We start from the raw sequence: 22739 nt of genomic DNA, 5'->3' as shown, positions 1-22739 counted from the left end.
ATCCTGATCTAATGGTGCCTTCTATTTGTCTCGTAATCGCGACTTGCAGCTTGGGTGTGACGTCACATCCGTCTCGTAAAACGAGTGACCCGGGTTTTTCGTTCTATTTGGCACACAACAAGACGAGTCGGAGCTCTGCTTTCTGCTCAAGAATCGGCATTGTTGTCATAGCAACATGGAGCGTCTCTAGCCAATTTCAGCGGCACAAGCTACAAAATAGGCGGTATTTAACACATAATAAGACTGTAATGACATGCCTATAGGTAACAGTATACAGTGCTATGTGTACGACTTCTTCATTTGGTTACAACAAAAACACAAGTGCTTAAAATAGTAGAAAACCACAATGTTTACTACATGTGATGCTCGGGGTAGCCATCTTTGTTACTGAACTCGGGTCCTCTGAGTTCAGACGAGTTGACGAGTCGTTTTTTACGACCTCGGGGGGCGTGCTATTTGCAACTTCCGGTTCGTAACTCGGAAATCCGACTCGCAGATCGAGGTCGGGTGGACAAATAGAAGGCGCCATAAGACGGCCGCCCCGCGCCCCGCTCACTCTCATCGAGTGCACCCCTCCCTTCGTCTGAGATGGGCGGCTCTAAGAGGACTCACTCTATGAAGTACACCTCGCCCTTCTCCGTGTACGCCATCTCCCAGTTGTCGGGCAGGGGCCCCAGCTCCTCGTCGTCCTCCGGTTTGGGGGGCAGCAAGGGATGTGTCGATGGCGGGGGGCTCGGCGGCGGCGGCGGCGGCGGTGGTCTCTGCGTCGGGGATGGGTCCCTCCTGCTCTGGGGGCGTCATCTCGGCGGGGAGGGGGCCGCTGGAGGCGGGGGTGGCGGAGAAGACGCCCTGCCCAGGGGGGGTCTCCCCAGAGGCATCGGTGCTCCGGTCCTCATGTTCACTGGACTCTGAAAGGGAAGCACACAGAGCTGGGACTTAGAGAGAGGATAGAGAGGGGTTACCTGAGAGAGAGAGAGAGAGAGAGAGAGAGAGAGAGAGAGAGGGCGAGAGAGAGAGAGAGAGAGAGAGAGAGAGAGAGAGAGAGAGAGAGAGAGGGCAAGAGAGAGGGCGAGAGAGAGAGAGAGAGAGAGAGAAGGAGAGAGAGAGAGAAAGAGAGAGAGAGAGAGAGTGACAAGAGAAAGAGAGAGAGAGGACAGAGAGGGAGAGGGAGAGAGAGAGAGAGAGAGAGACGGAGAGAGAGAAAGATATGGAGAGAGAGAGAGAGAGAGAGAGAGAGAGAGCGAGAGAGAGAAAAAGAGAGAGAAAAAAAAGAGAGGAGAGAGAGAGAGAGAGAGAGAGAGAGAGAGAGAGAGAGAGAGAGAGAGAGAGAGAGAGAGAGAGAGGGATCGAACTGGGTAAATAGAAGTGCTGACAGTCTGGTGACGTGGTGTGGCGAGCGGTGCCAGCATGAGGTCAGTGGAGGAAGACAGATTGAGAGATAATCCATAAAAGGACCGGGTGGGGTGCTATCTGCTTAGATCACAAAGCCCTAGGGCTCTATTGATCCCCCACACCCTCCCACCCACCCCCACCTACTCCCCCCACCTCTCGCTCTTTGGCACAGGCAGAAAAAATAAAATCGGGTGCACGGCTATAAACAACAAACAAGAAAACCGCTTACACACAACCACACACACACACACACACACACACACACACACACACACACACACACACACACACACACACAGGTGTAGGTTTAAGGCTTTGTCTCACAATGCCTGAAGCTAACAGTGTGTGTTTGAAGGGTGTCAATAAAGTTGCAGAGAACAATAACATCTAGAAGAAACCGCCTGGTTCCAACTGGTGCTTTCACCTCAGACCCCCTCCCGGACAGAGAGACCCACTGCCGGACAGACAGACACCCCCGCCCCCCTCCCCCCCTCCCCCCCAGACAGACCCCCTTGGTGAGACAGCACTGAACCACATCAGAGACCGGCCGGACCAGAGAACTCTTCCACCCCCTTCCTCTCTGGTCGTCTTTTGTTCCAGTCCCTTACCTCGTTTGAACTCCTTGCGATTCGAAAACCAAAATCTCATCCTTCCCTCCGAGTCTCTGGTCTGAGGCGCGACGGGTGTTGTTGTCGTTATCGGGGTCCCCCCCCCCTCCTCCAACAGGTGGTTAGGTCCTGCTGAGCGACAGCCTCCGTAGCATTCACTGGTGTGGACCGGCAGGCAGCACCGAGGGGCAGAGGCTACACTGACACTGACACGCCCCCCACCCCCACCACCGGGAGAGGGCCCTAGATCAATACAGAGCCCGTCCTGTGGACCCCGGCCCCCCCAGAGTCACGGGCCCCCCCCTAGGGCTTAGGGACCGGCTCCAAAGCCAGCCGGTAGAAGGACTCTTTGTGATCAGCCGGTGCATGTGATGAGGAGATAAAGCACACTGAACCGGCAGCCTCGGTTTGGGTGACGTCCGCCGCGTGGCTGTGTGTGTTGGGGGGGGGGGGGGGTGTGTGTGTGTTGTGTGTGTGTGTGTGTGTGTGTTTGAGGGGGGGAGGGGGGGGGGGGGGGTGGTCATGCATGTGTGTGTGCACATATGAGCTGCAGGGTAAGGCTGGTGTGTCACATTTGCGTGCTCCAACACATTTGGCCTTTTGTTCTCCGGACTCAGAGAGGATGTACCGTCGGTTTGGTTTGTTGTTGTGGAGTCAAACCCAGCACATCTATTCCTGGCCGGTTCAATATGACGCCCGTCAATACGCTGTGGGTGGGGCGTGGCTGCCGCTCGCTCTATCTGTGGGTGGTCTCTCCAGAGGGGAGAGGGCACTCCCACACGCCTGAGGACAGATCAGCCCCCGTGGATCCACGCCTGCCGTGGGACTGAATACATCATGAATCGTGTTTTTACTTCTTCCTCAACGCAAGGTTCTACCCCCCGCCCCCACCGGCGTCCTTCAGATTCAGACGGAAGCTCCGTCATCCTGACGTCAGCAGCTCCCCGCTGCTCACATCTCCCAAGGTTATTTCTGAGTAAGCCGTCACTGGTGGTTATGCAGTCGTGTTGCCAGGGCCAGCAGAAGGGAGGAAAGTGGGGAAAGGCAGGGGAGAGGGGGGGGGGGCTTACCTGGGGTGACTGCGATGCCGTTGCCCGTTGACGACGGGCCTCTCCTCCTCCTCCTCCTCCTCGGGGGGGGTCCATGCCTGCCTTCTCCATGTTGCTGACAGACTTGTTGCGCCTCCTCTTGCCCTGGGAGCTGGGGTGGAGCCGGGCAGCAGCTGCTCCGTCACATTCAGCACCGAGCTGGGCTCCGCGGGGGGCTTAGGGGTCCCGTAATGGTTATCTAAGGGGGACGAGGATATATAGATACACACAGGTATATATATAAAAATACACACACATACACAGGGATATAGGTATATACAAACACACACACACACACACACACACACAGACACAGACACACACGCACAGACACAGACACACACGCACACATGCTGTATTGGTATTTGAATATGCAGTTTAATAGTTTAAAATGCAGTTTGGTAGTTTAATACTTTGTATTAGTAGTTTAATATGCTGTATTGGTAGTTAAATATGTTGTATTGGTAGTTAAATATGTTGTATTGGTAGTTGAATATGTTGTAGTGGTAGTTCAATATGTTGTATTGGTAGTTTAATATGCAGTTTGGTAGTTTAATATGCTGTATTGGTAGTTTATATGCTGTTTTCATAGATTATTCTCCTCTGTGACATCCCCCCTCCATATTTAAAGCGTTTTGGGGGTTGCTCCTCTAATGTGTTGTCTCATGTATCATTCAGGAGGTGAAGATATGGGGAAATGAGTGAGCCAATCCGGAGACAGATAACACTCCTCTGAACCAGGAGACCAGACACCAGGGATCAAAGATGCTGAAAAGTTAATGTAAAGATCACAGATCAACGGACCGCAATGAACCCGAACAAACCAGAACACCACCGCTTGACAGCAGGCCTACATGAGAGGACGCTCAGTGAGGGAGGACAGTAGGCTTACACAAGGAGAGGAGGACAGTAGGCCTACACAAGGAGAGGACAGTAGGCCTACACAAGGAGAGGAGGACAGTAGGCCTACACAAGGAGAGGACAGTAGGCCTACACAAGGAGAGGACAGTAGGCCTACACGAGGAGATGTGGAGGACAGTAGGCCTACACAAGGAGAGGACAGTAGGCCTACACGAGGAGATGTGGAGGACAGTAGGCCTACACAAGGAGAGGACAGTAGGCCTACACAAGGAGAGGACAGTAGGCCTACACGAGAAGACGTGGGAGGACAGTAGGCCTACACAAGGAGAGGAGGACAGTAGGCCTACACGAGGAGAGGACAGTAGGCCTACACGAGAAGACGTGGGAGGACAGTAGACCTACACGAGGAGAGGAGGACAGTAGACTTACACGAGGAGAGGAGGACAGTAGGCCTACACGAGGAGAGGACAGTAGCCCTACACGAGGAGAGGAGGACAGTAGGCCTACACAAGGAGACGTGGGAGGACAGTAGGCCGACACAAGGAGAGGACAGTAGGCCTACACAAGGAGAGGACAGTAGGCCTACACAAGGAGAGGACAGTAGGTCTACACAAGGAGAGGACAGTAGGCCTACACAAGGAGAGGACAGTAGGTCTACACAAGGAGAGGAGGACAGTAGGCCTACACAAGGAGACGTGGGAGGACAGTAGGCCTACACAAGGAGAGGACAGTAGGCCTACACGAGGAGAGGACAGTAGGCCTACACGAGGAGAGGACAGTAGGCCTACACAAGGAGACATGGGAGGACATTAGGCCTACACAAAGAGAGGACAGTAGGCCTACACAAGGAGAGGAGGGAGGGCAAAAAAAAAGAGCAGAGAAAGTGGAGATCATCAGTTGGGGACAGAAGCTGTGTTGAAGAAAAACGTCAACGGACACGCGGGACGTGACCAGCACGTCTAGCAGATCTGAGGGAGATACGAGGAGGACATGAGGGCTGGACCACCAAGACACCGTCTGCTGCAGCCGCACGCAGCGAGCCGCCGCCACGCTCACACCGTCCTCTCTCCGGCCCCTGGGGTGGAGGAGGTCGTTGGTCCATCGAGTGCTCAGAAGGAACAACAACACGAGGATGTGAGTCCAGAAGCACCATGTGTGGGTCAGGCTTCAGCGAACCAGGGCGTTAACACGGTAATCCGTTTACCATTCAAAAAAGATTACTAGTGGTCATTTACAAACCGGTCCGTTTATCTCCGACTCCTTACAAACAACGGATGATCGGAATCAAAATCATTTCCTCCATCAGTCACATCCCGTTCTTCGCAGGGCTTCCTATAACACCTTGGTACCCATCTAGGAATTTTCCTTGTGGTGAAAAAGGTGTCTGCGTGTCATGTTGAGAAGGTCTCGTGAAATGCCGTCACTCTGTGACTCTGCGGTGGTAACCTTTGGTTGCCACGGTAACGGCAAACCACCACCATTTTGACAACGGTGCCCTTGACTCACACAAAGGACCGCTGTTAGAGACTTTGAACTGTAGAGAACAACTCAAAACAGGAAACACTTTTTCCTTCTTCAACTGAGGTGTAGTTTTAAAGGATTACTCTATGCCCTTCAAAATGTGAGTTAATTTCCCCCCATGTATTTTATATACAGTATGTGAGTTAACATCTCCATGTATTAATATGCAGTATGTGAGTTAATATATCCATGTATTTATATATAGTATGTATTAATATACAGTCTGAGTTAATATCTCCATGTATTAATATACAGTATGTGTTAATATTTCCATGTATTAATACACAGAAGTGAGTTAATATCTCCATGTATTTATAGACAGTATGTATTTCTATACGGTATGCATTTGTATCCAGTATGTATTTACTGTATATCCAGTATGTATTTGTATTGTGTGCTTCATGTATGCTCCAGTTCCCCAACAGCGGCCAGTCTGCACACCAGCAGATCGGGAGAACCAGTCCCAGACAGAGAGACCACTGTGACGTTGACGCTCCCTGCAGGAGATGACCAGACGCGAGTCCCGTCGTGGGCCTCTGTGACGTTTGCAAAGAAAGAACGAGAAGGAGGTGGTTTGATCAGAGCACTGCATCAGCAGCTGATCTTATTCTTCTACTTTTAGAAATAAATCCAACTTGAGCAGGAGAGAAGCTGCAGATTTCGACGGGCCTTATTCGAACGGGCTAGGCGTCAGATCTTGTGACAAACCCTCGGTAGCCACTGGGAATGACCATCACAGTGGTGAAGTGGCTCAGAGATAAAACCAGACTGAAGGAAACATGGGCTGGTGTCTGTGGTGGAGGAATGTTTAAATGTCTGCTCCGTGCTCAGGGGATCCCAAGCAGCCCATCAAACCGGGGATCAGGAAGGTTCATTCAGCGTCCGCCACCGTTTCAGAGACACAGGAGGCATAAGGGAAGGGAAGGTAAGAAGTCTAGAGGAGACGCCGGGAGACTCCAGGTAACAGGAACAGAAGAGCACTTCAACTAAACCAACAAGATCAGAGTTTAAACTGAAAGTACGCTGAAAACATCACACACAGACCACTTCTTTGACAAGAAATAATTAAGTTAATTAATAGAGAGGGCTGAATGAATACTGGAGATGGTCCTTTAAGAAAGTGCAGAGTCCCCCCTGACTGGGAGAGGAAGGAACAGGAACGCTGCCAAAGTCCTTGAGGTGCAGTTGCACTGAAACCACATTCAGAGAATAACTCGGAAAACTTACTCAACTTAAAATACAACCCTAAACTCCATCCCATAATTACAGCATGATTAGAGGGGGCTCCAACTTTCCCAGGGTAGAGCTGTACTACATGATAACTACGGTCCATGCTCCATTTCTCCGTAACTAAAAGTGTCCATCAAGCATTTGTTGACCCGTGATTGACAAGGTTTGGGATATCTGGGTAATTTCCAACAGTAGTCTCCCATATCTCCTCTCTCTCTTCCTTCTAACCTCCCTTTCTCTCCAGCGTAATCAGCCATTAAATCATGCAAACACATCAAACTGTGGACGACGGAGCTTCAGCCCTCAGAGTCACATTGTCTCCGATGCCACCTGTTGGGTTCTGAGAGCAGAGAATCCCTGGAAGAATCCCACCTCGCGCTCACATCCCTCCCATCTCTCCCAGCTCAGACAAAAAAAAAAGTAAATAATTTACCGGACCTGACAAAAAAAAAAGAAAAACCTCTAAATTGCAGCTGGCCAATTATTGGCCAGCTGCAATTTAGATGTTTTTTGTTTTTTCTCTCTCCGTCGACAGTGTCTTGTTCTGCGTGAGTGCAGGGCCAGAGACAGACTCATGTAGGGGCGCCGGGTGTAGAACTACCTGCTGCTGGCGGGAGGACCCCAAAGGACCCCAGGGAGAGAACCGGGGGGGGGGGGGGGGCAGATGTGACAGATGTTGTGTGAGAGAAGCAGAGTGGTCGGTGACGCACACACACACACTGTTGAATCTGTGTGTGTGTATGTGTGCGTGTGCGTGTGTGTGCGTTCCTACTATTTCTTATCACGGTGAAGGAGACATCTGGACTTTTTGAAAGCAGATCACTGACCTGCTAAACACATTGTGTTGATACGAGGTGGAGGCTGAGGTGGGGACAAATATCGCCCCAATAACGTCCAAACTCACTTTAACATTTCTGGAGTGGTTCCAATGCACCCCACCCGCTGCGGTTTTGCCATTCTCCAACCCAATAAGGGAACAAAAAGCGATAAGGAGCCACCGAAGCGTGTAATGGAATAAGCTCCCTGTACCTTCATACGTCCCGCTCTCTAACAACGCCCCGCTCTCCTCCAGCTCCAGAAAGCGGTCAATGGTGATGAAGTCGTAGTCCACCCCGGGCACCTCTCCCTCCCTGGGCTGCCGGGTCGTACCTGGAGGTCCGAGAGGAGAGGAGAGCATTAGAGCCGACGGGACCTGGCTGGCGTCACCACGTGGACTGCTGACGGCGCCGCAGCACAGAGTTCCTCTCACAGAATCAGAAAGAATCAGAAAGGAATCGCAGCCCTGTCGTTATCCTTCCCGTGCTTCATAGGGTAAGACGCCCGGTAAAGCGCTCTCACCTGGTTAGTCTCGTCACTAAATGACCGGTCAGACCATGAGGCTGAATTACTCTGCTGAACAGCAGCTGGCAGCTGTTTTCGCTTTCATGTCCGTTGAGATGGCATTCACATTACCGGGGTGGGGGGGGGGGGGCTCTAGCTTCCATCCGTCCACTGCTCTCTGAAGGGTTTGCAGTTGTTTGAAGGACAACACTAACACTCAGGGGGTTTTTGAACGCTAGGCCTAGCACACAGGCTAGTTAAAGCACCCGCGCCAAGTATTACACACATACAAGAAACCAAAACACGCTAGGTACACAACACATGCTAGGTCTGACACACACTAGCCATCGCACACATGGTAGGAGCAGCAAACGCATTGGTGTAGCACACACACACACGCCCACATGTTGTTAGTGCACATGTCTCAGACAGTAGCCTGCTTGCACTGGCGGCTGCGTCTGGTCTCTGAGCAATCATATGCACCCAGTGATGCATCAGGCAGAGAGGTTCTCCGGGCTAAACTCCCAGCCACAGAAAGTAATAAAGTTCTGTGTTTAGGAAACAAAGCGCGCCCTAACATGGTATTTGTTTGTTGATAGCGAGGCCGCCCGCGGCATGAGTCTCAGACAGCAGCACACAGAGCCTCATGTTACCGCGGTTCAGCCACTTGGCCCCCCCGCGGGCCTTGTGTGTTGGTGAGTGGTTACGACGACAAAGCCCCGCGCCTGGGCCCCTCGTCCTCCCGAAGAGCGCTAATCAGCCTGTTAGCGGCTCCAGAGGTGAGCGGCGCTGTGTGTGTTGACACTGAGGACCCCCCCCGCGCGCCCCCCCCCGGCGGTGCTGAAGAGGTTCAAGCCTCGCGCTGTTGTTAGCTTGTTGTTCACTGATTCATTAAGGGCATTGATTTGTGACCGTATTATCGGTTCCTTTGTCATCCGTTCAATTGAGCTCAGTTCTTCAAATGATTGTTTTCGCCAGCGCAGTTCTGACCAAACCCCGCCTAACCCCCAATCGTTAATGAGCACTGCCACTTATAGATGGATATGGTTTTTACAGGTTAGAGATAGACTTTCTCTGTTGAAGAACGATCTTCTAGTTCAGTGGTTCTCAAACTCTTTCAACTAGTGTACCCCCCTCTGAGATATTTCTTCAGCTGGGTAGTACCTCGTTCACCGGCACAAAACATTCTTGGGAGAGAAAATAATAAAAATTAACATAAATAATGTAATAAATAATAAGGTTGCAAATACTGACAATTAAGTGAGAAACATGGGCCTGTGCTTCATGCAACTGTTGCCCAATTTTCTCCCCACAAAAGAAGCAGACCACCAGGGGAGGGCCAGAGCATGTAGAGGTGAATCCCACGGAAATATATTCTTCCTAAGACGAAGACCACATTTTGGTGTTTCTGGATGCGCTTTCAATTCCACAGATTCTCCTTTCTCCTTGTTCTAGATTTTAATTTCAACCATTTTCTTGATTTTCTATGATCTAGCTTTCAGAATTTAAACTCGCTCAGGGTGAAACAAAAAGGATAGTTAGCTTTTTAATTTCATTAGAATTTCTTTCTCTTCTGAGTACCCCCTGCAGGACTCCACAGTACCCCTAGGGGTACGCGTACCCCCATTTGAGGTTCAGATATATAAATGCTCAGTTTATCGTTATGAATGCTCAGTTTATTCTAGGCTGAGCTGCGTTGGGAAATACAATCGTATCGTTTAATTTATTCGCAGCCTGTTACTTTGATTAAATCAGAAAGCAGTTGCCAGGAAATAGGATGCAGACAACAGGATATCGTTTATGTTAATCTGTACTCAATTTCAACATGTAGCCCAGTGGAAAAATACAAGGTCGACAATTATCATTAATTATTAATTATAATTTATTTAGATAGCAAATACATGTTACGCTTGAGCAGGCCTTCAGACCCATAACTTAACGAGCTCCACCTGTTTGGCCCACGGCTACACCTCTGAGACGGGCCTCCTTCTACAGAGAGTTTCATGTTCTTTAACACCATGTGACAGCTGGCTCCTTTTTGATTGGCTACCGAGCCATCATCAGGGTCATCAGACCCCCCTGGTCTGACCAGCAGGGACACCTGGACGGGTGTGAAGTGAACACACCCCCCAAGTGGTCTGACCTGGCGGGCTCATGGATCAATGAACATATCGTGAATGAGTGAATGAATCCATCACGGCCGTGTTGAGTGTTCTGCCACCACTCCCCTGGTGGGTTACTGCGAGCTCGAATAGACGGAGTGAAACCGATCATGGAGGTCTTCATCCGCGAGACAAACAGCGAGGATTCTGCTCACAGCCTAAATATAACACAGTACTACTAGTGAAGACAAGCATATGTGATTATAGAGGGGACACTTTCAATTCAAATAACTCGTTTAGAGCTTTGTCTAGCCCGCAGTCTCATTTACGATGCGGTCTAAAGGTATCCATCTCCATTTTCCCACACCGCGGCCCACAGCAACGGACGCTATAAATACTTTTCTTTTCTGGCCGGAGCCATTAAATCTGAACCGTGTGTGTGAAATTAACAGCATTAGGGTCTCTGTCCAATAGTAATGAATCCTTATAGGCGAACACTTGCAAATGACGTGTTAATCTTCTGACACGGCCTACAGGTGTGGACTCCTGAGCATGTGTGTGTGCGTGAGTGCGTGCGTTCGTACGTGCGCGTGTGTGTGCGTGCATGTGTACCCTCCACATTGAGGGTCTATGCGAGAGGACTCTCTTCTCCGGAGGAAGACCATGTCACCTCCTGTATACTTTGGTTTGGATCCCATGGAGTAAACGGCTCTATAAACAACATCTGGGAGTCAGTGGGGGGGGGAGGGGGGTTCTCTGCTTGGCTACTCTTGCGTAACACTGCTTTATATTTGCATGTCATGAAGCTCTGATGGGCGACACGTAAAGGTTACTACAGCGTGAGCCCTGGCCAGAGCACACTGTTTATGTAGGTCATCCTCATGGGCCTGTCCTCGTACCGATCTGTGGTCAGGGGAAGACGGATACGGTTCCCTAAATGAGCTGTTTTCTACGGTGACATCCGATCCATCACGGCGCTGCTCGGTGGAGGACCCGAGACGGAGAGCGGAGGGAACAGGAGGGAGGAAAATGAAAAGGAGGCGAGGGAGAGAAACAGAGACAGATCGAGGGAGAGGCACAGTCAGACACAAGGACAAACCATCCCATAATATGTCAGGAGGAGTACAGAAACCAATGCTCAGCCCAGGCTGTTGGCTTTTCTAATCTTCACACCAAATCGTGGAAAAATACAGCATGCATTTGCTAACCGTAACCTGCGACAATATCCAGGCAGAGTGAGTTTCACGAGGAAATATTACTTTATTTAATCTTTAATTTTATTAAATATAATGAGAGCCAAATGAACAGAGAGAGAAGAGAGAGATCGGAACTCAACTAAATAACCAACCAACACTGTATTTAACTGGTTTATGAGTATAAGCCTGGAGGCACATTCGCTAGCTTCTCACTAGGATGACTCCTGGTTGTAATCATAATAATAATCCTGCAACACCTTTAGAGATCTCGTTCGAGTACCGTGGCGCTAGCATGGTGTTGGCATAGCGTCACGTTAGACTAATAAAATGGTAGCGTAGCGTAGCGTAGCGTAGCGTGAGCATGGTAAAACTCAAGCTTAATAAAATGTTAGCATTCCGTTTCAACAAACATACAGGTTGTGTTCTTATGCAAAATAACACAATGTTAAAGCTGTGTGTTAGGATTGTGTAACCACTTTAAGTGTTTTAAATATGTTGTAACCAGATATCTTACAATTTACATTCAGCCACATGAACGTAAAAGCTCGAAGTGACGTGATGTCAATTGCTGGCTAGCTGCCATTAATTCACAGCAAAGCTTTGAATCCAGGCCATGCATTAACTATCTGTCAAGAAATTTGAGACACGTTTGTTGTGTTCTTCTGAACATTCCCAGGTGGATTATGTAATTAAATAAAGATGTTATTCAGTTAAACAAGATGCAAAAGTCTGTGTCTGTGTGCTTGTATCTAAGCCGATGCACAGAAGCGTCTGACACAAAGACGAGAACATAAAGAGAGTATCAAAGAGGAGTGGAGAGGGTGAGAATGAAACGCTGAAAGCGAGTGTGCCAGGTCTCTCTGAGGTCCTTGAGTGTCAGGACATTCAGTCACTCTGTCACCTCTCTGCTCCGCGGCGGCGCTATGAAACCAAACCAATCTCCCCGGGCCCTCGCCCCCCGAACCAGAGGAAATAGAAGCAGAATACATTTGAATGTGTCAAGTGTGCTGTGTGTCTGCTTTAAGAGAAGTCCCCAGGTTGGCCCAGAGCTAATCTATTCCTTGCCTATAGTGCACTTGGTTTAATGTTTGAGGACGCAAAGGCATCCCTGACTCTGACTGAATACGGAGAGATTTAAATATTTACAAATCTCAGATTACCCCTTTTTGAGGCGAATGCTTTACTGTGTGTCACACTCTTCTGCGTGCGTCTCACACTGTTCATTACCATGGCCTATTTTTACACCGCACTCTATCTCCATGATCTCTGCTTTTTAATGTATTCCGTCTTTAAACCGCTTCATTCTGCAGCTGGATTCACTGCATGTCGCTTTGGATGAAACCATCTTCATTACAGAAGAGTACATTTAGGTGGGAATAGAATCTACTGTCTATTTTACAATCTGTGTTCCAGAACCCCCTCTCCGACCCAGGCTTGGAGCGCCGAGGTGCAGACCCAGCCGATGCTAACACGATAGAGAAACAGCATGGGGGACACAGCGCCATGCTAATGCCTCTGGTATGTTTTGGACTGCAGGTGGGGCTTATTTATAGGCTTGTGTTTTCAACCTTGTTTATTCCTGTGTGTGCGTGTGAGTGTGAGTGTGAGTGTGTGTGTGTGTGTGTGTGTGTGTGTGTGTGTGTGAGTGTGTGTGTGTATGTGTGTGTGTGTGAGAGATAGGATTTGTGAGAATGTGTGATCATGTCAGATATGAGTATGTGTGTGTCTTTGTCTCTGTGTGTGAGTGTGTAGAGAGAGAGAGAGAGCGAGCCAGAGCCAGAGCCAGAGAGAGAGCGAGAGAGAGAGAGAGAGAGAGAGGGTGTTTGTGTATTTATTAAACGTCAGGGAAAGCAGCTAGCGGTTAGCCCCTCCCTTGTCTATCCACTAGCTGGCTGATAGCAGGACGATAACCGCCCACACTGTGTTGTTATTCGAGGCCGGCGTTAGCAGAGGGGCCCACGGCCTGGGGGGGGGCGGGGGGGTGAGATCCTCCCTTTCACCTGCTAATCCCACCGGGTGCGAGGGCCTGGGCTGCGTCAGCACGCCGCTTTGTGGCGTGCTGACGGCACTAAGCTAGCTGTTAGTCAATTAGGAAGAGGCAGGCTCAGCGCTAGCGCCGCAAGCGCTGGATAGACGGAGGGATTAACACCTCGCTACTGCCGCTGTGCCCATGAGCAGCTCAATCAACAACAGTGCACTGCAGCAGGTCTACATTGCATCACACTGCACAAAAACACACACACACACACACACACACACACACAATACACCAGCTGATTTAACATCCCACTAAGCGACACAACACTACAACACAACATAGCAACGACAGTACACTGCACAAAACAACAGATGACGCACTACATTACAATGCACTGCACTAAACTACGTTACAACACACTAGAGTACTACACATTACACTACAGTACACAAAAATATACTATAATATACTACACCTTACACTACAATATAATGTAATACACTACACTACTACACATTGCACTAAATACACTACAATATACTATACTACACTACACTACCACACATTACATACACTATACTACACTACACTACTACACATTACACTAAATACACTATACTACACAACACTACTACACATTACACTACAAGACACTAACTTAACTATACTACACTAAAATACACCACAACACAGTTCCCAACAAACGGCATGACACTATACACACACACACACACACACACACACACACACACACACACAACCACACACACACACACACACACACACACACACACACAACCACACACACACACACACACACAACCACACACAAACCCACCAAATCCAGGAGGATCGAGACAGAGCAGTCTGCATATAGCTGGCTGATGCATGTCACATTATCATAACAAGCTATCTAAAAGGGGGTACTGCATTGAGAGAATCACCATTAAAAAGCACTTCACTTAAAACAGGGAAAAAAACTGTCCTCCTCAACCTTTCGCTGCCTCCTTTCATTCAACCCCAGGAAGACTGCAGTTCTGTTCTCCAAGCGGACGCTTAGCAGACATCAGTAAGTAAGTATTCTGTCCTTTAGACAATTTAAATCCATACCGGGGGAGACCAAAGTAGAAGAAACCAACATTTAAAGTGGCTGGCTGATGACTTCCTTCCTCCTACCTTCTCCCACCTCACAGCCAAACACTATTACCGCCCATCTGTTGGACGGTGGCTGGGTGGCGGCCGACGGCCCCATCACCACGGTGGCAGTGGGCTGCGTCTCTAATTACACCACCCATCACCCCGGACTCGTCCTGGCGGCCCGCCTAACAACACACTCTCCGTTTGACAGAGGGCTTAATGGCTAATTACAGACCCCATCCATCCATGGGGGGAAGGCGGCGGACAAAGAGAATATAGAGCCACTAAAAAAAAATCCCCAGTTCACCGGAATTCAACCGAGATGGAATACAGTTCAGCGAGGACGCACGGCGGCAGCAGCCGGACGTCGCAATCGAAAAAACTTCAAGGCGACATCAAACATCTTTGCTTTTTCGCCACCGCTGTTCAAAGAGAAAGGTCCATTGTGTGCGATGACCTCGGCAGGCAAGGTTTCCTCTACTCATCTCGACCAGAGAACAACATCCAAGAGGAGACATTAGATAACAAAGCAAGCATGTCCTGCCAGGGTTAGCCCGGGCGCTTTCAGGGGAAAATTTTTGAAAAGTGTTGCTTATAAACCCAGCCACCTTGTGAACCACTAAAGGCTAACACTGAAATAACAATGGATTAGTCCTCTTCCCTTTAAGGAGTTGTGACTTATTCCACGAGTTCTGGGGGCTAAAACAAAAAACGAACAAATCAAAGCTGTAACCAAAAGCTCTCGCAGCCAATTTAAAACAATGCTAGTTCTGCTGCGGTGAGCAATATGTACAGTTTGCAGATGTTAGCCGACGAGAGCATGTAGCAGTAGGCTATGGGCTGCAACAAAAGTTTAAGTACAGGCAATAAACATTTATTGTTATCGCTAAAGGGCACTTTAAACCGGTGAAACACATGAACACAGTGTCCGGGACTACCATATTTTAGTAGAAAAGGCTTTCAGAAGCTCGAGGCCAGTCTAACGTCCATTTTGCAAGTCATAGGAGGAAGGAAATCCAAATATGGGCAACATGGGATTTCGGTGGAGCTGAAATTGGCGATAGCAACCACCTGTCAATCACAGAGAGAGCTGTCCCATCGAAACGCCCCCGCAAGCTGACCAATTTTTAAGCCTGCATTTTTGGATTCAAAAGAACAATAATTGACATAAAGAGATAGAGCGGAAAAAGGAAAAATTAGCTATTAGGATTAGCGTGGGGGCGGGGGCTCAGAATGAAGAGCCAGAAGAAGACTTTAAGACTCACAGCACCAAAGTGGTTTCTTATGGTTCCTTCTGGTCCAAGTTCTGCTCCTCCATGGGGCTGGACCGGATCAGACCAGTCATCAACAACAGCTGGAAGCCGACCAACGAGGAGGAGGCCAAACGGCTGACAGTGACATAGCGGCCAGTAGCTCCCAGTTAAATGGGATCACCTCTGAATCAATGTCGTACCTGGCATTACTCACGGTTGAAGGAAAACTTCCCAACAACTTCCTTCACTGTGACCGTCACAATGTAGAAACTAGTAGAAACTATCACCGCCGGAAAAAATACATTAAAATATCAGAATATTGGCTGCAGCAGTACATGGATGAAAAGAGATGAATTGTGAAGACAAGTGAGTTTATTATAGAGCATATAAAGAGAAGAAACGACTGAAAATCACGTCTATCCTTCCACTTGGAGATTTGGGTTCTGTTCTCCATCAGACACAATCAGAGCACGTTCTGGGGGGGCGGGGGGCTGCTTTCATCTGAACTCAGTTTCACTCGCTTCCCGCCATTTCTCTCCCCCCTCCTCCCCCCTGTCTCCCCCTGCCACCGCTGCACATTGCCGCTGGTCCTGCTCTGGTTCGAGAAAACCTAGATTGAAATTAAAGTCCTGACGACGCCAGAAACACATCAGACACGTCAGACAGCATCAGACACCATCAGACAGCACCGCCAAGACACCATCAGACACCATCAGACACCATCAGACAGCACCGCCAAGACACCATCAGACACCATCAGACACCATCAGACAGCACCGCCAAGACACCATCAGACAGCATCAGACAGCATCAGACAGCATCAGACACCATCAGACAGCATCAGACACCACCAGACACCATCAGACACCATCACCAAGACACCACCAGACACCATCAGAGACCACCAGACACCACCCAGCCTGACGGAGCGCCTGACGGATTCGCTGGCTTAGCCCACCGCAGAGACACCGACGGAGGAATAAACGCAAAGCGACATGAAATATAGAAGAGGATATATGGAGGAAAAACCCACAGATGGTCGCCCGCCTCAACTGGTGATCAACGCTCTGATCTCACAGCGCTCTGATGCCGCCTGTGGCAGCGGCGGTCCCACACACACAGGCACACACACGCAGATAGACAGAGACACACACACAAACACACACACACAGGCACACACACGCAGATAGACAGGGACACACACACAAACACACACACACACACACAGGCAGATAGACAGGGACACACACAAACACACACACAGGCACGCACACGCAGAAAGACAGAGACACACACACAAACACACACACACAGGCACGCACACGCAGATAGACAGAGACACACACAAACACACACACACACACAAACACACACACAGGCACACACACGCAGATAGACAGAGACACACACACAAACACACACACACACACACACGCAAATAGACAGAGACACACACAAACACACACACACACACACAGGCACGCACACGCAGATAGACAGAGACACACACACCACACCACACCACACACACACACGCACACACACACACACTAAGAAACACACAGGGAGGCACACACAGCTGTGGAGAGTGTATGTGTGGAGACGAGTGAGATAGGGGGAGAGAGACAGAGAAACACAGCGAGAGACACAAAGAGAGAGAGACACAGAGAGAAAGACAGAGAGAGAGAGAGACACAGAGAGAGAGAGACACAGGATGGAGATGTGTTGCTTTATCGGCAAGCTGGAGGTGAAAGACGGAGAGAGAGAGAAAGCAAGGGGGGGTATGAGGTGAGCTTGGGGTATGGGTGTGTTTGTGGGGGGGGGGATTAAGAAGAAGCTGATGTCATCCATTTGGAGATGTGGCCCTAGGGCTGAGGTTCAGACTCTGTTTGTATGTGTCTTTGTGTGTGTGTGTGGGTGTGTGTGTGTGTCGCTGTGTGTGTGTGTGTGTCTCTGTGTGTGTATAAATGTGTGTGTATACGTGTATATATACATTTGTGTGTGTGTGTGTGTGTGTCTCTGTGTGTGTGTGTATGTGTGTGTGTGTGTGTGTGTGTGTGTGTGTCTCTGTGTTTGTTTGTGTGTGTGTGTGTGTGTTTATGTGTGTGTGTGTTTGTGTCTCTGTGTTTATGTGTGTGTGTGTGTGTGTGTGTGTGTGTGTGTGTGTGTGTGTGTGTGTGTAGACATGCGGCTGTGTGAATGCGCTGCTGTGTCAGCCTAATCCACCCCCCCCTGCCACCCCTTTCCCCTGTGCTGGACCCCAACACCGTCGAGAGGAACATCTGTCAAAGACGCCGCCGCTCTTTGTTCCATTCTATCTAGCGGCGCTAGCCATTAGCCCGCGGCTAACATTTGGTCCACCGGACAGACGGACACATCGGCTCCCTTCAATTGGAGGGAGCGGCCATCTTCCCTGCACTGGTGGGAGATGGGTACGACTAGACTCTGACACCAGCCAGGTGATACAGGAGAGGTGATAGCAGCCAGGTGATACAGGAGAGGTGATACAGGAGAGGTGATAGCAGCCAGGTGATACAGGAGAGGTGATAGCAGCCAGGTGATAGCAGAGAGAGAAAGAGCTAGGGCCAAGCGAGAGAGAGAGAGACAGAGAGGGGAGAGAGATAGATCGACAGAGCAGGAGAGCGGGAGAGCGAGCGAGAGAACGAGCGAGAGAGAGAGAGAGAGGACAGAACATTAGGATAGAACATTCTCTCCCCCGTAGGACGTTCACAGAAAGCCCCAGACAGCACATGAAAACATAAAATAAACGGCAGAGCACATTCCTCCTTCCCTCTGTTCCGCCCACGGACAGATAACGTCCTGCGATGTACACAGTCCGTATATAGAGTCTTAGTACTCTGCTTCAGAAGTCCCCACTGTGCAGCCACGTTGACTCACCACCAGAGACTTTTATACAACTTTAGGAATAATTCTGCCGAGCCCTACAAGACTGGACCCCCCCCTCACACACACTGTTTAAACACAGAGCTCTTCATCACCGTTCAGAGTCCAGCAGGGATTCACCGGCCCGGGTTTAAATGATTTTTAATGACCACCACCTCCGTCCTCGGACGCTTAAATGGCTCGTAAAGCTCTGAGGAAAGCAGAAGAACATCTGAGGAGAGGGAGGCATTAAAGAACCGCTAACAGGGCCGCGCCCTGCGAGGAGGTCTGGAGGTACAGCCAGCGAGGGACGCGACACACCGAGACGCCGTTTGGGTACAGAGTGGCTAGCTCCCCTGGCCCCGCCCCCCCGCATGACCTCAGCCGACCGCTGTGACCCCCGAGGGAGACACCACTCACTCGATCACTCAATGTTTCTCTGTACGTTGAAAACAATCGATCAATCAAAAACTAATGTCATCACTTTGGAGTGAAGGGTGGAGTGGTGGGGGGGGGGGGTGATGATGCTTTGGGACGGAGCCAGACGTGGGGGGTGTGGAGCTCTTCTGTTAGTACTCACAGAACTAAAGTGTGGCGCCTCATTAGAGCAGAAGGGGTGGAGCCAGGGGGGGGGGGCTGGGTGAGACGGTGTGGTGAGGGTGACAGGTGTGTTGTGAGTGTGTGTGTGTCACACAGGTGTGTTGTGTGTGGGACGGGGTTGACAGGTGTGTTGTGAGTGTGCGTGTGTGTGTGTAGGGTCGGGGGGACAGCTGTGCTCCGAGTGTGGTGGGGGTGACAGTCATGTCGACACTACAGCAGACAAATCAATGAGTTCATCTAAAAATAAAACAAGTGTGTGGCGTCTACAGGATGTGTTGAGGTGTCATTGAAACGTGATCAGAGGGGGAGACCCTGATAGAGCCGTCCTCATCACATCACCATGCTGGACCTATCCCCCGCTCCGTGACACGATCCCAGTGGGTGAGGAGTTGTTTATGAGTGAATGTGTGACATTGCATACATCAGTGAGGATTTCAGTTAGAAGTTTGTAGCTGTTTGTGTGTGTGTGTGTGTGTGTGTGTTGACAAGTGTACAGGTGTGTGCGTGTGTGTGTGTGTGTGTATGTGTGTGTGTGTGTGTGTGTGTGCGCGCGCACATGTGCGTGTTTGTACTGCTGTCACTTGCTCTCAAAGTAATGCCTGTATCACTCGCTTTATGCCCGACTTTGTAACTTTGTCGTCTTCCCCCTGCAAAATGAGTCAGAGCATTAATCTGTCACCGCCGGTTACCGCTAATCACCTAGGAGCTGTCTGTGTGTGGCTGTAAACATCGCCACGGAAACTCAGGTGAACGTGCAGGGAGGAGTGATCCGTGGGTGCAGATCCATGTGTGCGTGTAAGTCTCAGTTGTAAGTGTATCACGTGTGCGTGTGTGTGTGTCTGTGTTTGTGTGTTCAAGTTCAATCCGGTCATGCCTCAGTTGTAAGTGTGTCACATGTGTGTGTATGTGTGTGTGTGTGTGTGTTTTCCTATTTGTGTCTGTGTTTCAGTCCAAGTTCAATCAGTTCATGTCTCAGTTGTAAGTGTGTCACGTCAAGTGTGAAGTGTTTTGTTTTGTGTGTGTGTGTGTGTGTGTGTGTGTGTGTGTGTGTGTGTGTGTGTGTGTGTGTGTGTGTGTGTGTGTGTGTCTGCGTTTGTGTGTTCGAATTCCATCAGTCCATTCCTCGGTTGTAATCGTGTGACACACATCTTTGGAGGTTCATGGTATTCATGAGAAAATTGTTTGCGGTGTGTTTGCATGTTCCATTTACATGCCAAGTAGGGTTTGACTGTGTGTGTGTATGTGTGTGTTTGTGGGCTTCTGAAAGTGCATGTGGTATTGTGAGTGTGTACACACATGTGCCTGTATGAGTACACCGTGTATATCTGTAATATATTTATGGAATGTATGTGGGGGACAGTGTTGCCAGATTGGGCCATTGAGTTCCCACCCAATCTGGCAACCCTGGCTGCCCAATCTGGCACAACTGGTGGGGGGGTATTTCCCCCCGTGATGAACGGATGAATCAGGGCAGAATGAAGAGCTCTTTAGATTCTGCAAGAGGACCAATATATACAGAGGCCTCAGGGATTAATAAAGAACATAGCAAAACAAGAATAACTCAGCTAAATAAATGTACCGAAACACAGGGAGTCAGAGAGCTGAGGTCTAAGAAGCTGTAAACTCATCCAGAGATCAAACCTGGGACAGACTGAGAACACATAGGCATGATGAGGCATGAATACTGAATCATTCACTGTTAAATAAATAATTAGCAATGAATAATTTCCAAAGATAACAATTATAAAGATAATTCATCTTTCCAATTCTGAACTGAATAATCCAGATGAATATCAGTGGTAGCCAATGGTTATCAGATTTTCCTATTGACCCCAGCACCACCCAGCACCACCCAGCACCACCCATCATCACCCAGCATCACCCAGCACCACCCAGCATCACCCAGCACCACCCAGCACCACCCATCATCACCCAGCACCACCCAGCACCACCCAGCATCACCTATCATCACCCAGCACCACCCATCATCACCCATCATCACCCAGCACCACCCATCATCACCCAGCACCACCCATCATCACCCATAATCACCCATCATCACCCAGCACCACCCATCATCACCCAGCACCACCCAGCACCACCCATCATCACCCAGCACCACCCATCATCACCCAGCACCACCCATCATCACCCTGCACCACCCAGCACCACCCATCATCACCCAGCACCACCCAGCACCACCCATCATCACCCAGCACCACCCAGCACCACCCAGCTCTCTCAGGTTAGCACCAGGGGAGCATCAGCTCCAATGCAGCAGATCGGGACGAACCCCTCCCCTTCTTTCAGTACAGTTATAAAAACAATTGCATATTTGTAACTTTACTTTGTCGTTAAACGAGCAATGAACTAAATTGTTGTCGTTTGTAATATTTGATCATAACAAATACAACTGAAGAACGTATCAGGAAAAAAAAGAGTGTCTCCCCTTATTTTTGTAAAAGGCTAATCCTTACTCCAATTATTGTTTGACTTTGGCGAAACTAGAACTTGTCTTGTCGTTTCGGCTGGACCAGATAGAAAACAGGGCAATTAGGCACAACAAAAGAGGTGGTTGGTGGAGCTGGCATGGTGGGTGGTGATCTTGGAGGGGAGGGGAGAGGGGAGAGGAGAGGAGAGAGGAGGGAGGGAGGAGGAGAGGGGAGAGGCAGGGAGGAGGGGAGGGGAGAGGGGAGAGGGGAGAGGGGAGAGGCAGGGAGGAGAGTAGGGGGAGAGGCAGGGAGGAGAGTAGGGGGTAAGTCAAGTCGCCTGGCTTACTGGACTCAAATCTATTCCAACTTGAGTCGAGTCTCGGGTCTCTAGTCCACTGCCCTTTTGTTAAAATGATAAACGTTTGGGTTGGACCTTTTTAATATTAGAATATGAACTCTTCTGGTCATGCTTCAGTCCTATGGGATAATGTTATAACCAGGCCAGGGGAATGGGATTAAGGAAGTCAGGTATGGGCTGAAAAAGGGTGAAGGAAGGTGCAAGACATGTACATTGAGATAAAAAAGTCTTTCGTAAAAAGAATATCCACCGTATGACATTCAAAATAACCATTTTTCCCACTATATTCAACTGAGGGGCGTTCCATCCTCATCTCATACCTATTCATTAGACAAAGCTGTCATTTACACTCTAAGAGGGAGCAATCCCAGGACATTATTACGACAAAGGATTCATTTCCACAAAGTATGACTTGTGGTGTCCTGGTCTGTGATGAACGATTATGAGAGGAAGAAAGATGATTAAAGATAGATAGGTTAAATATCTTCAGAGAGATTTCCACGTGTTTGATGATGATTTGAGGAGACCTTTAGGTGCGTCCTAAGGTTTAAGTGTAGGTCTGTTACCTTCGTCAGCAGGAACGAGTTCGGAGCTCTGATGCAGCACTATGATGCAGATTTATTCTACATTATAATACTTGTTTTATTTCTGTACTCAGTTGACTGATGACGGGAGTCACAACAAGGTGTAAGATGTTAGCTTTGATTTATATTACTGTAATTCTACTTTGTTTAAGAATGCTTGATTCTGATTGGCTGGGAGGAGAGCATTGACCCAGCA

The 22739-nt window shown here is 49.3% G+C and overlaps 1 protein-coding gene across 1 annotated transcript in view; it reads right to left on the bottom strand.

Annotated features, from left to right (window-relative positions):
* magi2a (membrane associated guanylate kinase, WW and PDZ domain containing 2a) overlaps positions 1-22739 on the bottom strand; it is a 148426-nt gene that overhangs the window by 45941 nt on the left and 79746 nt on the right. Inside the window, 7 exon segments of the mRNA XM_084483315.1 lie at positions 613-701; positions 703-908; positions 3071-3095; positions 3097-3138; positions 3140-3207; positions 3210-3287; positions 7730-7849. Of these exon segments, the coding sequence (XP_084339441.1) occupies positions 613-701; positions 703-908; positions 3071-3095; positions 3097-3138; positions 3140-3207; positions 3210-3287; positions 7730-7849 (628 nt within the window).

The sequence above is a fragment of the Micromesistius poutassou genome, assembly GCF_964030765.1.
Source record: "Micromesistius poutassou genome assembly, chromosome: 18".
In the NCBI taxonomy this organism is placed as follows: domain Eukaryota; kingdom Metazoa; phylum Chordata; class Actinopteri; order Gadiformes; family Gadidae; genus Micromesistius; species Micromesistius poutassou.
Note: the sequence above shows the minus strand (reverse complement) of the source record. Positions and strands in the feature narration are given on the sequence as shown.